General features: G+C 45.5%; 1 protein-coding gene across 3 annotated transcripts in view; it reads right to left on the bottom strand.

Annotated features, from left to right (window-relative positions):
* Window positions 1-3,518: 3,518 nt before the first annotated feature.
* The window catches only part of LOC147008938 (palmitoyltransferase ZDHHC5-like), a 172,199-nt gene continuing 161,477 nt past the window's right edge, over window positions 3,519-14,240 (bottom strand). For all 3 annotated transcript variants that reach the window (XM_085863827.1, XM_085863828.1, XM_085863830.1), the window contains 2 exons: window positions 6,407-7,323; window positions 3,519-6,261 (listed from right to left, as the gene is read on the bottom strand). In XM_085863827.1, coding sequence (XP_085719953.1) covers window positions 6,099-6,261; window positions 6,407-7,323 — 1,080 coding nt within the window. In that variant the 3' untranslated portion in view covers window positions 3,519-6,098. The remainder of the gene's footprint in view (window positions 6,262-6,406; window positions 7,324-14,240) is intronic.

Below are 14,240 nucleotides of genomic sequence, written 5' to 3'. Positions count from 1 at the left end.
TGCATGACTGTGAATACGTGCTTGTCTGTGTGTGTGTAAATAAAGTGCTTACTTATTGAACTGTTTTCCCGCTTTGCTTCGTCTCCTTCCTTTTATTGAATCTCCATCTTGCATCATGTGAGGGATTGATAGTGGGTTTAAAATGCCCGGTAAATAATTGGAACCGTCAAGGTCGACAATAACTCCGCTCACTTATCCCTGTAGTACGGAACGAGCCGCTTAAGCGGTTCGTGTCCAGAGTCGACCTGTGGCGTGGTACAACTCTTCGGTACGCTACTCGCGCGAGTACTTAGGTAAATCGACCATTCAGTGATCGGACCCTATTTCGCGCAGGAAGAATGCAGACTGAGTTGTGGTGAGGTTAAACCTCCACCCGTGACTGGCTCCGGGCGGTAGTTCCCGGAGGGTCACGGCTGAATTGTCCGTTCCGGTGGGCGAGGCGGCCGCTTTTGGCTACACGCGGTCGATCGCACGCCGGCAGGCGCGAATTCGCAACAATATATAGTAAACCTGCCATCACTGGTCTGTTCTGTGGTAGGCATCTGATGGCACTGGACCAATCATGTCCGGTGATGTACATGAATCATGATCGGGCTGCATAGCTCATACTCGGCCTCACTTTTTAATCCTCTAATTTTTGTTCATTCGCTCGTGATAGCGAGCTAAAAAGTATAGCGATCCAGTGATGTATACTAAATACAATAAAGCTGAGTTTCGTGCACTGTCGACGCTTCATCTTGGAGGAGATAAACACTTCATCTTGGAGGAGATATTAATCTATACTCCATGATAGTATAGATTAATATTAAAGTCATAAGAACAGCAACTCGTTTGCTGTGAAATAAAAATGTGTTAGAAAGAGAAGAGAAGTGTTTGTCAATGACACCTCAATGTTATGCCGTACAGTACCTCATCCCACACATAGGTAGACAGCAGCTGTACCAGTTTATACCAATCTGAAATTCATTAGGTGGTGGTCGGACAAACGTAACGTGCTCTTCAATCCTGGGAAATCTCAGTTGCCATCCTGTCGCTCTGGAAGGATGATAATATAATCAAACAAACACACCGATCTATTTCAATGATCAACTCCTCCAAGAGGTTCAGCCCTTGAATTATATTCTCGGCCTCATCATCAGCCAGATCCTCCAGACATCAAAGCTGGCCTCCAAACGGAGCCAAATACTCAGCATCATCCATCGTTCAAAGTTATTCCTTGAAAAAAAAAAATCACAACTACTCAACCTACAAGGTCTTTATCCGGAGCTCGATGGAGTGCTGTTCCACCTTCAGGGCTGACATCCCCGGATCACGCGTCTCCACTGTTATCTGTGGGTTACATTTTTGCATCTCTCGTGATGATGTATTCATAATCGTAGGTAGGTGTGTGGCCTGTTTTTTTCCTGCCTCTGTCTTGCTCCCTCTACTGTCCACCCTCCAGGGCACATGTGTTCTTCCAGCAGACCTCTCCCTGGTTAAACTCCCAAAAATACACATTTACTGTCCACTTCCACTTTTGTTCTTCCTTTGTCCTGCCTTTTCTTGCCTAGAGGCAAAACCAACACCCTCTGCAGCAGAATTCATGAGGCTGTTCAATTGCATTCGTCCCTCCAGTGGTTCACATCCCTAATTAACCCTAACTTGATCCTCTTCTTGCAGGTCAATGTGTTTTCTGTTCTTCATCCCTTTGTTTATTACATGCACCTATTGCCCCAGTGTCAGTATATTACATTTTTGCTCTCAGTCACCTCACTCTTCCCTCAGCAGTGGTTTTGTATCCCAAAAAAATTAAACAGAAAGAAATGGAATTCCCCCTCTTGATCATAAACAAACTGGATTATTGTCAGGGGGAGGAGTGAGAGGGGGAAGAGGAGAGAGAGGGGGAAGAGGAGAGAGAGGGGGAAGAGGAGAGAGAGGCTGAAGAGGAGAGAGAGGGGGAAGAGGAGAGAGAGGGGGAAGAGGAGAGAGAGGAGCAAGAGGAGAGAGAGGAGCAAGAGGAGAGAGGGGGGGAAGAGAAGAGAGGGGGGAAGAGAAGAGGGGGGAAGAGGAGAGGGGGGGGAAGAGGAGAGGGGGGAAGAGGAGAGGGGGGGGGAAGAGGAGAGGGGGGAAGAGGAGAGGGGGGAAGAGGAGAGGGGGGAAGAGGAGAGGGGGGAAGAGGAGAGGGGGGAAGAGGAGAGGGGGGAAGAAGAGGAGAGGGGGGAAGAGGAGAGGGGGGGAAGAGGAGAGGGGGGAAGAGGAGAGGGGGAAGAGGAGACGGGGGTGGAAGAGGAGAGGGGGAAGAGGAGACGGGGGTGGAAGAGGAGAGGGGGTGGAAGAGGAGAGGGGGAAGAGGAGAGGGGGGGAAGAGGAGAGGGGGTGGAAGAGGAGAGGGGGGTGGAAGAGGAGAGCGGGGGGAAGGAGAGGGGGAGAGGAGAGGGGGGTTAGAGGAGAGGGGGGACAAAAGAGAGGGGGGAAAGAAGAGGAGAGGGGGGACAAAAGAGAGGGGGAAAGAAGAGGAGAGGGGGGAAAGAAGAGGAGAGGGGAGGGGAAGAGGAGAGAGGAGAGGGGGAAAGAAGTGGAGAGGGGAGGGGAAGAGGAGAGAGGGGGAGGGGAAGAGGAGAGAGGGGGAGGAGGGAGGAGGGGGGGAGGAGGAGAGGGAGCAGGGAGGGAGAGAGGTAGGAGGAGGGGAGCGGGAGAGGGAAAGGTACAATCAGCACATTCATATCCCCAGCTTTGCTTCTTTATCCTGTATATCGATTTATTTTGTAGAATGGGAAATATTCCAGATAAGAGTAAGCGATTTTCAGAATGCCAATTAAAGCAACAATGTGACACCTGAACACACATGGGAATAAAAAAAGTTAACTCAAGCGAAGTCGATGACAAGCCCTCGCAACCCCCCACGATTCCCACCAAAAGCAGAGTTGAAAGATTGCAAAAATTTCCACTTGGAATGACCAAATATCAATTTTTAAGAAAATAAAAATCTTCGGTTTTGACTCGTGACCCAAGGGCCCCAACTCCTGGGGCATGAACCAGAGGGTCATACATGAAAAATCGTTACACATTTCATGCATCCCCCAATATTGATTGCATGTACAAAGTTTAATTTAAATTTTTTTTTAAAACGGTTTAAAATGAGCCTGTAATTGGATTGTTTTGTTATTTCACCGTTTGACTCCCACCACAGGGAGCAGAGCCAAAATGAAACCGCTCTTGCACCTTCATGCCGTGTGGTGATCATCACAACCAAGTTTGGTGAATTCCTGCACAACCGTTTTGGAGTAGATAGCATGACGGACAGACAGACAGACCCGATTACAATTTCCCCCCCCCCCACCGTTTTTTCAAAAAAGTGTGCGGATAATTAATGAAAAACCCTTAAGACACATTGAGCTTATATCGAAAAATGTAAGGGCTTCCAATATTTATAAACAATCCGAATTACAATGTCATGCTTGGGAGATTGCTGTAACTTACCCTTGTGTCATCAAACTTCCTGTTGTGATCAAACAAAAGTACTTTCGCAGAACAAACAATTTCAACAATGTAAGGTTTTACTGTTTTGTAAAATGATGTACAGTCATTTCAATTATACACAGGAATTATACAAGGTTTGCCACATCCATCAAATTTCACTGAAAAAGTCGAGGAGGGGGTTAAGAAGGAAAGAAGGCCGTGGCAGCAAAGAATGTAGTGGTGGAGTGGATGGAAGAGGTACTGTGGGGTTCACCTCCAAGGAGAAAGATGTGTTCAAGTGAGGTTGGGGTGGGGGGAGGGGGGGCGGAGAGGGTGGGCAGGTCCATATGGTTCTGACATGGAAGGAAAATCAATGATGCAGGATGTAGACACGAGTCATGTGACACGGGCATGCTCATTTCAAGCCTGGGAGAGAGAAGTATTTGCCGCCTGAACAAAACGCATATTAGACATGTCTCAACAGCACCGTTGGAACAGGCAGTGGGAATGGGGAAAAGGGTTGGTGGGATTTTAAAAATTAGAAAAGGCAAATGCATCAAAACAACATTGTGAAAGCCATACAATAAGCCCGATTGGCAAACAACATAACTTGTACCAATGGATTGTAGTTTAGCACCAGTATCACTGACCTGGTGAACCTCGCCTATCGTGAATCAGCACCTTACCAGGAATAATGCATTTCTGGATTGTGGACAAACGTCGCACAGCAATCTTAAATAAGTGAACTTCATCCGGGACCTGAAAATTTCATATTTTCATGCGAAACAAATGTTAATGAACTGCACAGAACGGAACCAGTTTGTCACTCAACTCGCAGGCCGCGTTCACCCGAGCCAGACATTTCATATTCTCACAAAAGGCTCATCGCGATTGTCGGTCAAATGGAGCGCATCGTCCAAACAGGTAGGAACAATGCTTTTTGCCCAGAGTGAGTGAAAAAGGAAGGTTTGGAATTTTAAAAAGGGGGAGAAAAAGACAATGGAAGGGTAGAATGCAAACTTGTGCAACATCAATGGATTCCTCAATCCATACGTACTCAAACCTTGCAGTGCTTGGTCGACTTCAGCACAGCCACAAAGTGAGAAGCTCATGTGAACAGAACACGGTGTGCGTACGAGGTCTTCGCACTACGGACATGTCGGAGGAATGGCGGCGGAGTTATTCCCTCTCTCATCTCCAGAAGCCATGGGGGTCACACATCACCCCTCCACCCAAAAATAAGTCAATTAAAGCAAGCAGAAACTAGGGGAAGTAGAGATTAAAATGCCCACCAGTTGTCAAATACTTAAAAGCAATAAATAAATTAGAAGCTTCGAATCCATTCCCATTTCAATCACCTCAACAATTTACTGTAATAGTCTCCTCACCGAATTATATTTTCCACTTGAATGGGGACCCATCTAACAAATAAATATTCAATTCCTCACATGTTACACAGGCTAACTACACGGCACACAACATGCACACCCCTTACCAACAACGATCTCACGTCAACCGAAAAACCACTCGTCTTCAGCGGCCACGCGTCTCGACGACGACCAACGGACGGACCACACCGGTTGCAGCACAGGAAGTGTGAGCACGATCAGATGGGTTCTCAATAAAGGGCAACAAAAATTAATGAATCGGAATGATAAATTTCGTTACGTCGTTCCGTCATTTTGAGTCGATGGAAAATGCAATTTATATCGTGTACAACATTTTGTTAGCTTCTCGTATTGTTTACGTAAAAAGAATCCCAGACTGTTTCTTGGGTGGAAAGAGGTGAGAAGGGGGAGAGGAGTGGAGGGAGTTACCAAGGCAAGCATACCCTTAAACCAAAACTGTTGTGGTAGATACTGTCAAAACTGGACTTGACTGCAATGGTTCGCTGTCAAACTATTTTTTAATACAACCTTCAAGTCATTGATACATAGTCCAAAAGATGGCCAGATGCACCGCTTAGAACACCGTGGCGGTAACAGACATACGACGTGGTTGATGGTGGTGGATGTCAGAAGCGGTTGTGCTTAGTGAAGTGCTCCAAGAAAGGTCCCAGCAGGTAGATCCTGAAGAAATGAGCAAATATTGACCATTTTTGACGGATGGTCAGACGGTGTTGCAAGATTTAGCGAGCACGAAAATTGCACATCGAGCGTTGTGAAGTTGATGATCAGAAGTAGGCAAACAGCGTGGATGGCACCAAATGGAAGTGATATTTAAAAAAAAAAAATCATATATTTATACATCATCGACGCTCTCATTACCCCCATCCCTCTGCACACTCTCCCTTGCTTACACCTCCTACAATGGCGACAGCACTCAAACTTAGAAGATACAGCAGACAGAACAAAACAAATTTATATAAAATGAAAATAAAATAAAAAACATGAATTTTTATTTCATGAGCCACAGGAGACGAGACATGATCCTCGAAAACAAGTCAATTTTGGTAAAAACAAGGAAAAGGACTGATATGTGAAAACTTATGATGATTGAAGAAGACATGGCTGGAGTAGGGTTGGAAGAGGAGGGCATAGGAATAGGAAGTGCCGCAAGTCATGACTGGGGTGGTAACAGAAAAGATGGCCGATGGGAGGAGAAAGGAGATTAGGTTGAGCAGATGTGGGGGGGAGGGGTATAAGGAATGGGACCAAAGTTCAGACCGAGATCTCGTAGGTGGTCCCGCCGATCCCTGACACCTTCTTTACGTTTGGGGGTCGTCGTGAAGGACTTGGACCGGATGGAACAGCATCATTATGAGCAGCAGAAAGCAGTGGCTGTCCATTGGCCTTGGTAAAGTTGATTTTAGAAGAGTCTTCCCTTAGGGTTTGGGAATGGGGGGGGGGGGTAAAAAAAGTATGTAAAAGCAAAGAAGAACAAACATGATATGGAAAAGGTGAAAGCTTACTCAAATGAATCTATGAACAACACCACAGGTAACTTTGTGTGTGCATTGACAACTCACTTGCCAGGCCCATAGCCGACTGCATGACCAGCCCCTGGTCCACCCACTGCTGCTGCAGAGGGTGTTGCTTTCGCCGTGCCCCCAGGCAACAAGCCCGCTCCTGCACGGCCTCCTATAGCTCCTGGCGGGATGCTGTTATTGGTAACTGCATTTCCTGCTAGGCTCGAAGGTTGTGGATGCAACCCAGGAGATGTGCGTGTCTGCCGAGAATGTGGGGGGACAATGGGACCTCCGGGAGGAAGGCTCCCTATCGATGAGCTGGAGCCTCGCATCGTGCGAGTCACTACAGATTGAGGTGTTGCTGCTGTTCCTGTTGCAACGGAGAGATTTTCACGGCAGTTGTGGCCTTGATATCCACTGTGAGCAAGCTCACGTTCCTTTTCCTCTTGCTCCCGCCGTTCTTGGATTGAAGCCATTATTTGACGAGAAAGGTTGTCATATCGTACAGGAGAGGGATCACGGGACCTTTCCTGAACTGTCAAGGATTGCAGTGTACCTACAGCAGTGCCATCCTCTCCACCTCCAACTATTCCTCCACCACCTCCACCACTGCCACCCGCACCACCATGACGAGTCCGAGCTGACAAATACGGAGAGTGGTAACCGGTCTCTGGCTCTGCAAGTGGGGCAGCCTGTAATGCAGGGTTGCGTATCACACCATCAATGGGGCGACTCAAACCTGAAGTCACAGCACAATGTCCAACCCGCTCATGGGCCCCTGGGTGCCGGCTTTCTGAGGGCTGTGATGCTGCGAGTTTCCCTGAAACTGGCGACCTGTGACTAGACGGTTCCTCTGGAGCAACCTTGTGCAACAACGGAGAGCGATAGTCTGGCATATCTGAGACCCTGCAAGATCCCATAGAACCCACGTCCCCGTCATTGGATACCGAAGTCTCAGTGAAGTGATGGATTGAGATCTGGGAAAACAGACGAACAAAAAACATGTCAGTCAGGTCAACCTTTGGACTGCCACTGGCAACACGTAACACAGTGATACCCACCGCATGTTCGGGTTGTCTGCGACTAAACTGACTCCCCTCACAGGGTGACTGTCACACTCAGCAGGACTAAAAACAACACCTGGAAAAGGGTGGTTGAGCTCTCATAGGAAGCTAGCGGCCATCCTATAAGGAGACGGTGTCTCCGAGAAAACACCCATGATCTGCTTGAACCGGGTCGTGGCAACTCAGTTAGCTTGAGAGGGGTGGTGGAGCCCTTGATTGAGCAAATGCCATCAAATGGTGGATGAGCTAGTAATAGCCAACGGAAACCACAAAACTACACCCATGGGGAAGAGGGTGAGTATGCAGTGTCTCTGAAGCCATGGAAGGCATGTTCCTCATCTGGTGGATGATAGCACAGTCTGATTCTGCCCCAACCTATCATTTGCATGGTAAAAGTGAGCACCAATTTCTGTGTTTTGGTACTTGTTCGTTAAAAAAGAAAGAAAGAAGAAAAACAACATGTTACACCTCCTACAAACCAGAATCATTGCTGATATCAAAACAATTCCTGCAAGTAAAGAGGTGAGTCAGAAAGAGCAACTTATGAGAATTACCATCATGAGATGGCATCACAGGTAAAACTCTCCAAAGACCAGTCAGTAAAATCTTGAGGCTACAAGTATAGCGATCGTCAATATGCCAGTCCATCATGCAACTGGGGAGTTGTATATTTATGTACAACACATCGAACATGTCTCACTGCACTCATAAGTACGATTCCATTTTGTTTAATGTTGAAAGATTTGATGGAATCAACTTGTACCATATAAGCAGAAAAAAGAATCCTTCTTAGGAGACGAACATGATTTCAACACTGTTCCCAAATGAATCATTGCTATCAAATATCCCTTACAAACATTAAAGCTAGCATATAGAGCAGCGTTTCTCAACCTTTTTACCCTTGTGGAACCTTTGAAATAGTTTTCATGTCTCAGGGAACCCCTGCATAAAAATTATTACATACCATTATTAATATCTAGCTCTTTTATATTTTTATCGTAGTTCATGTGGTAAATATAATACATTTTTTTCAGATACCTGGTTTAAGGAAACAATGACCCCCTTTTTGTCAAATTTATTGGCAATAAAAAAAAACATACTGCTCGTTTATGAGACCTCACACCGAGGTTTTAATTCACTTGACATCGTTAAATACATTTTTAATTCACTTGCCATATATTGACATCGTTAAATACATTCCCTATGGTTGTTATAATATTGTTGTGGTTGACGAAATTCGCAAACCACCATTCAGGTCCCATAGGTGAGATATCTCTGTAAGTATATGTGTAGTTAGGCCCAAACCCGTTGTTTAGAGGGAATAAATGTCATTCATTCGGGCTGCGACCCTTCAGGATAGCCGTTTTTCTTTTATTATCTTTATTTTGGACCAGCCGCCATTACTACCACCACAACCACCACCAACCACGTCTCAACAGCCATCACACAACAACCACCAACCGCAACGCCGCTTCACAACAACAACAACGCCAACAGCCACGACCCTTGCCGTCACATCTCGCTCTCGCAACCATCGCATCACCACCATTCCCGCGCCGCTTGTGGGCACCGATCCTGGACTCGTACAGGGCGCGCACCGAGCAGCGGGTGCAAAAACACCAGCCTTTCCGAGAAATCGGATCAAGAACGATTCACGCCCACTTCTGTTCCGTCCTATCAGCGAGCGTGGGGCGGTTTGGCCCCACCTCCAGGTGCGTCGGAGTATAATCGCTATATGCAGATTCGCGGATCGAGAATCATTCACGCCCACTTTTCCTCTGTCCAATGGGGAGCGTGGCTCCGCCCCCGAGCGATTCCTGATCCAAAAATCTGCATATGGTTTCTCCTGTCGCACTATAAAGCACCGAGCGCGGAGCGAATCGAGGCAGTTGTTGAGGGAGTTTCTGAATCGAGGAAGGAGAGTTGAGAAGAAAGAGTTAAGCAGTTGGACGGAGTTGAGAAGAGTGGAGAGTGGGAGAGTTGGAGAGTTGTGGCGGCGGCGAAGGCAGTCGAGAGAGTGTCTGTCGGGGTCCGGGGAGGCTGGAGAAGCCAAGGATCTTTGTGGAGGTCTGCGCTCGTGTCAGAGTCGGGGAGCTGCGGAGAGGGGAGGCCGGTAACGCGACCGAGGTCGCGGTGGAGTCGCTCGTCGCGGGACCCAAGCCAGCGAGATATCCTCATTCCCCCGAGCATCAACAACCCCCTCCTGTTTCCCCCCCGCGCTGAGATAGTGTGAGAAGGGGGCCCCGTTCCCACCCCATTCCAGGCAGTGCCAGCGAGGCCCACAGAGTCGGGGCGCCGCCGCCATTTTGCGGCTCATCACCAGACGGGTAGGCTCGACGCGGTCTCGGCCCCAGGCCCGTCTGTCCCCTTGTCGATGAGGGTGGCCCCTTCCTTTTTCTTTTGCTTTGAGTATATGTGTTGTCGGCGCCGTCTGTGAAGTAAAACTGTATAAGTGTTGCCGTGTGCTCGGTAGTCAGTAGTAGATCTGCAGTGTGTTTTTCTTTTGTTGCATTTGCTTTTTGTGCAGAATTGTAGTGTTACTTTTACATTTGCTTTTGGTGTAATTGTATATGTGTGCTTTCCGTTTGCCGCGGAATAAATGTGCTTTATGTTGAACTGTTTTTCCCGTTTCGCTTCGTCTTTTCTTTTATTGAATCTCCATCTTACTTCACGTAAAGGGTTGGTCGTTGGCTAAATACGCCCAATAATTAATCGAACCATCGAGGTTGACGATAACACCGCTCGGTTATCCCGATAGTACGGAACGGGTCGCTTAAAAGTGGCCCGTGTCCGAAGTCGACCTGCGGCGAGGTGCGATCGCCCGGTCTACCCTCCGTGTGGGTACTTAGGTAGGTCGAATTTGGCGAGCAACACTATCCCACGCGGGGGGCCGATTGGCACGATCGTGGTGAGGCCGAAAGGCCCACCCGTGACTAGTTCCTGGCGTTAGTCCGAGAGGGTCACGATGGGATTGTCCCTCCGGTGGGCGATGTGCCGCGATTCGAGTTACGTGGCCGTTCGCACGCCGGCGGGCGCGAATCCGCAACAATATATATATATATATATATATATATATATATATATATATATATATATATATATATATATATATATATATATATATATATATATTTCGTTGAAAGTGTGTCTGAATGTGTGTTTGTGTATTTGTGTATTTGTGTATTTGTCTGTGACCTATGCACGCGAAAAGTACTGGACTGATCCTCACCAAACTTCACATGCTGATAGAACATGTACCCGGGAGTCTCCCGATGTAAAAGAATTGTACTTCCGACTTCCGGTTTCTGAATTATGACGTCATCACCTGATTTCGTAACGTTAATTTTTCAAGTTCAGCCGATTGACATGGGGCCAATGCCATATACAATATATCGAACATATGATTTTAAGTTTTTGTTTGTCTGTTTATTTGTTTGTCTGCACGCGCTAATCTCCTGAAAGGTGAAAGATAGGAGCTAGCCACTGAAACAAAAAATGTCGGGATGGGCCCTGGGAAGGTTATAAGCTATGTGGCAAGGCCTCTCGGCCGGGGGGAGGGGGGAAGGGGGTGTGTTTCCCCCTCACCAACCCCCTTAGCCTATGACTGCCATGGCCCAATAGGGAACTGATACTGTGCTCGCGTCAGACATATGTATAGAAGATTAAATTCATTCAAAAAGAACCCGGGCAGCGCCGGGTGCATTCACCTAGTTGTAAATAATATAAGAGGTTGAAGCCTCTATTATAATAACCAAGGAGTTTCCAACAATATGCTGTACATGTAGAGTAAAATTACGAATATTAAATCAAACAAAAACTACTCAAAAATACATTAGCCTATTTATTACTGTTTCTCGCGAAACCCCTAGCGACCTCTTGCGGAACCCTAGGGTTCCGGGGAACCCCGGTTGAGAAACACTGATGTAGAGGTAAAGGAAGTTATTTTGTCTTCTTTCTTTAACCAGATTATGCCAATGTGGATTGGGATATCTGATGAGCAAAAAAATTAATAAATCAATGAAAGGAAGTTGTGTTGTCTTCTTTCTTTAACCAGATTATGCCAATGTGGATTGGGATATCTGATGAGCAAATAAATAAATAAATAAATGAATAAAAGTTTTCAAACTGTGAAAATGTAAAAAAAAAAAATGAAGTAACCAGAACCAGACTCAGTGGTGTAATGGTTTGAAGTGTCCGCTCTGAGCCTGGGACGAAGCTGATCCGAGTCATACCAAACACTTTTAAAATGGTACGTGCTGCTTGCTTGCTTGATGCTCAGCCTTTAAAAAAGATAGACAGAGAAACAAACACAGGTTGGCAACCATCGCGCAGGCTTGATGAGCATAATGGCCTCCGCTTGTGTTGAAATTCCTTGTCGGGAGACTCCTGACAGCCACAGTTGGTCAGCAGAGAGAATTTTTTTGTTTTTAATTCAAAATAATTTGATGCAGAATGGTGCTGAAATGGAACTGAAATCATGCATCAGATGTTCACAGCGGTTTTATAAACGATTCATTTCAAGAGATTATCTTTTCCTGTTTGTTCATTCCCTTGCTTGTGCCCTTTGTAGTGCGTGGGCTGAACAGGGTACCTGTGCAACCCCACCAGTACTCGACTCGGTTTGTATATTTTTGTTCCTTGGGATGTTATGCTGCACATAAAGCTGTGTAAAATGCTTGAGCTCCTCTACTCAGATGTCCATCATGCATTTTTGTGTTCCAAATACATCAACCTAACAGAAAATCACAACAAACCTTGGTCCCTCAGGATGGTACCAATTGGCCAGAAATGGCCCTCCAGCTCATGGACTATGTCCTGGGTGAGCAAAAAGATGTTAACACAAAATATCTTGGGTTGGAATTGTTCTTCAGACATCTTATTGATGGGTACCCATAATCACACGAGGCGATTTCAGTACTCTGACATTTCGGGGGTACGGTTGCTTAGCAGGCTCTCGTCTCAGTTTGAATATACTGTTCATTGATAGTTTTATATCATTTGAATGGTTATTCAATTTCCTGTTCAATGGTTTATCAAATGTGCATTTTTAATTAATATTCATCTGAACAGTCCTGCAATCACAATGATAAATAATCAAACCTAACACTTCATCGAATTTCTCAATCAAATTAGCATGACTTATTCTGATAATTATTTATGTGTAACCTTAATTACAGTGCTGTTTAGTCTACTGTATCTATTAGCGGGATGACTTGGTGAAGTATGAGACTGAACTTGATAGCTTGTGACGATTTTTCAGTGTGCACAGCCAAGGTATTAAGATTACATCATCGTGCAGTTCGTGTACATCATGGTTCCTCGTGAATGACTTTGCCGTCTCTGGGTGATGGAGATTCAGAGTTTACGTACTGCACTCTAACCTTGCACGAGTGATATTTTATTGTTCATTTGGAGATCCCAGATGAGAAAAATTATGTTCACTTCTATATATTTGGATAGAATTGCACTTTAGACCTAATATTTATAGATTATTATATGATGTAAAAAGTGATTTTTGATATTGAAATTGAAGGGGTTTGAGTGTGGTTCCTTAACAGACTATCCATCCCATTTTGAATGTTCTGTTCCAAGTGTTCTTTGTTATTTGAACAGTCATTGATTTCCTTTTTCAATTATGAAAATAATACACATATCCAATGGAGAATAACCTTAAATCAGTGTTGTAATCACAATAACGATTGAGAAAATCGCTGAATTGAATGTTCAAACAAACTATAAATCCACATCGTTGCTGCAATTGTGATGTTTTATCACAGTACCTAATGTCGAAACATCATTATTGGTGGTGGCAGCTATGCTTGTGTCGGTGCTTCTTTCCTCCAGATGACGATGACTGATACTGTCCAAAGCTGAGTAATGGATCAACCATAGACGACAAATAAGAGAGTCTGGAAAGAAAGAGGATTGAATGCTTCCACATGTGAACATTTCACATTCTTTTCTCAAACAACATATGCTGACAAGAGACTGCAACGTCTACATGAAAAACGACTCCGACGATTCGCCACCAGGTTCTGCATCAAGGATGGAAGACACTAGTGAACTCGCACCCATTGCGTATGAGGAGAACCAATGATACCACCGAGACCTATCAGTAGTTTACAATAATCTTAAACAGAATGGCCAAATATACCGAATCGAATCCTGAACCATCATGCTCGTCATCTAGCTCAAGGAGATCCTCAACGGATGAAGCCACACAGATACCCAAGCCTGACTGCATATTCCATGACAAAGAATGTCGTAAAAAGACAAAGAACAAGGGTATGTGGCCAACTGAAGGTATAGTACTTCAAGATTTGCATTTGATGGAGGAGAAACTATCAAAGAAATTGAAGGTATGAAAAAGGATGAAAGGACTTCTTGTGTGGATCAGAGTATTTGACCTTTTTGCTCACGAAGCACAATACTACAGAAGTCGTCACTGGAAATATGTCGCAGCTCCACGCTGGTAGAGGAGTGAGGATGAGTCACAACGAGTTCAACCAATTCAGCTTGAACAGGCACATCAACAAGCGTTTTATAAACTATGTGAAGTAAATGACACAAACACATTACGTCAAAAGTAAGTTATGAAGCTCACCGACCCGTGCGACTTGTTAATATCAAGCTTGGATGCCACGATGTTTCCAAACAAGAACTACAAGAGTGGAAAACTCACTGTTAAACTGCAGAGTCGTCTAATTTATGGAAGCAAGTTGTTTTTCATTAATTTGGGGCACAAAGGACAATTTCAAGTCGACCTCGTGTACAGCTCTGAAGTCGACATGGGAACAGCAGTAAAGTGAGCTCATCAACTTGGGTCTGCT

Source organism: Eptatretus burgeri, chromosome 18 (genome assembly GCF_056783735.1).
Source record: "Eptatretus burgeri isolate ZD-2024b chromosome 18, Ebu_testis_v1, whole genome shotgun sequence".
NCBI lineage: Eukaryota > Metazoa > Chordata > Myxini > Myxiniformes > Myxinidae > Eptatretus > Eptatretus burgeri.
Note: the sequence above shows the minus strand (reverse complement) of the source record. Positions and strands in the feature narration are given on the sequence as shown.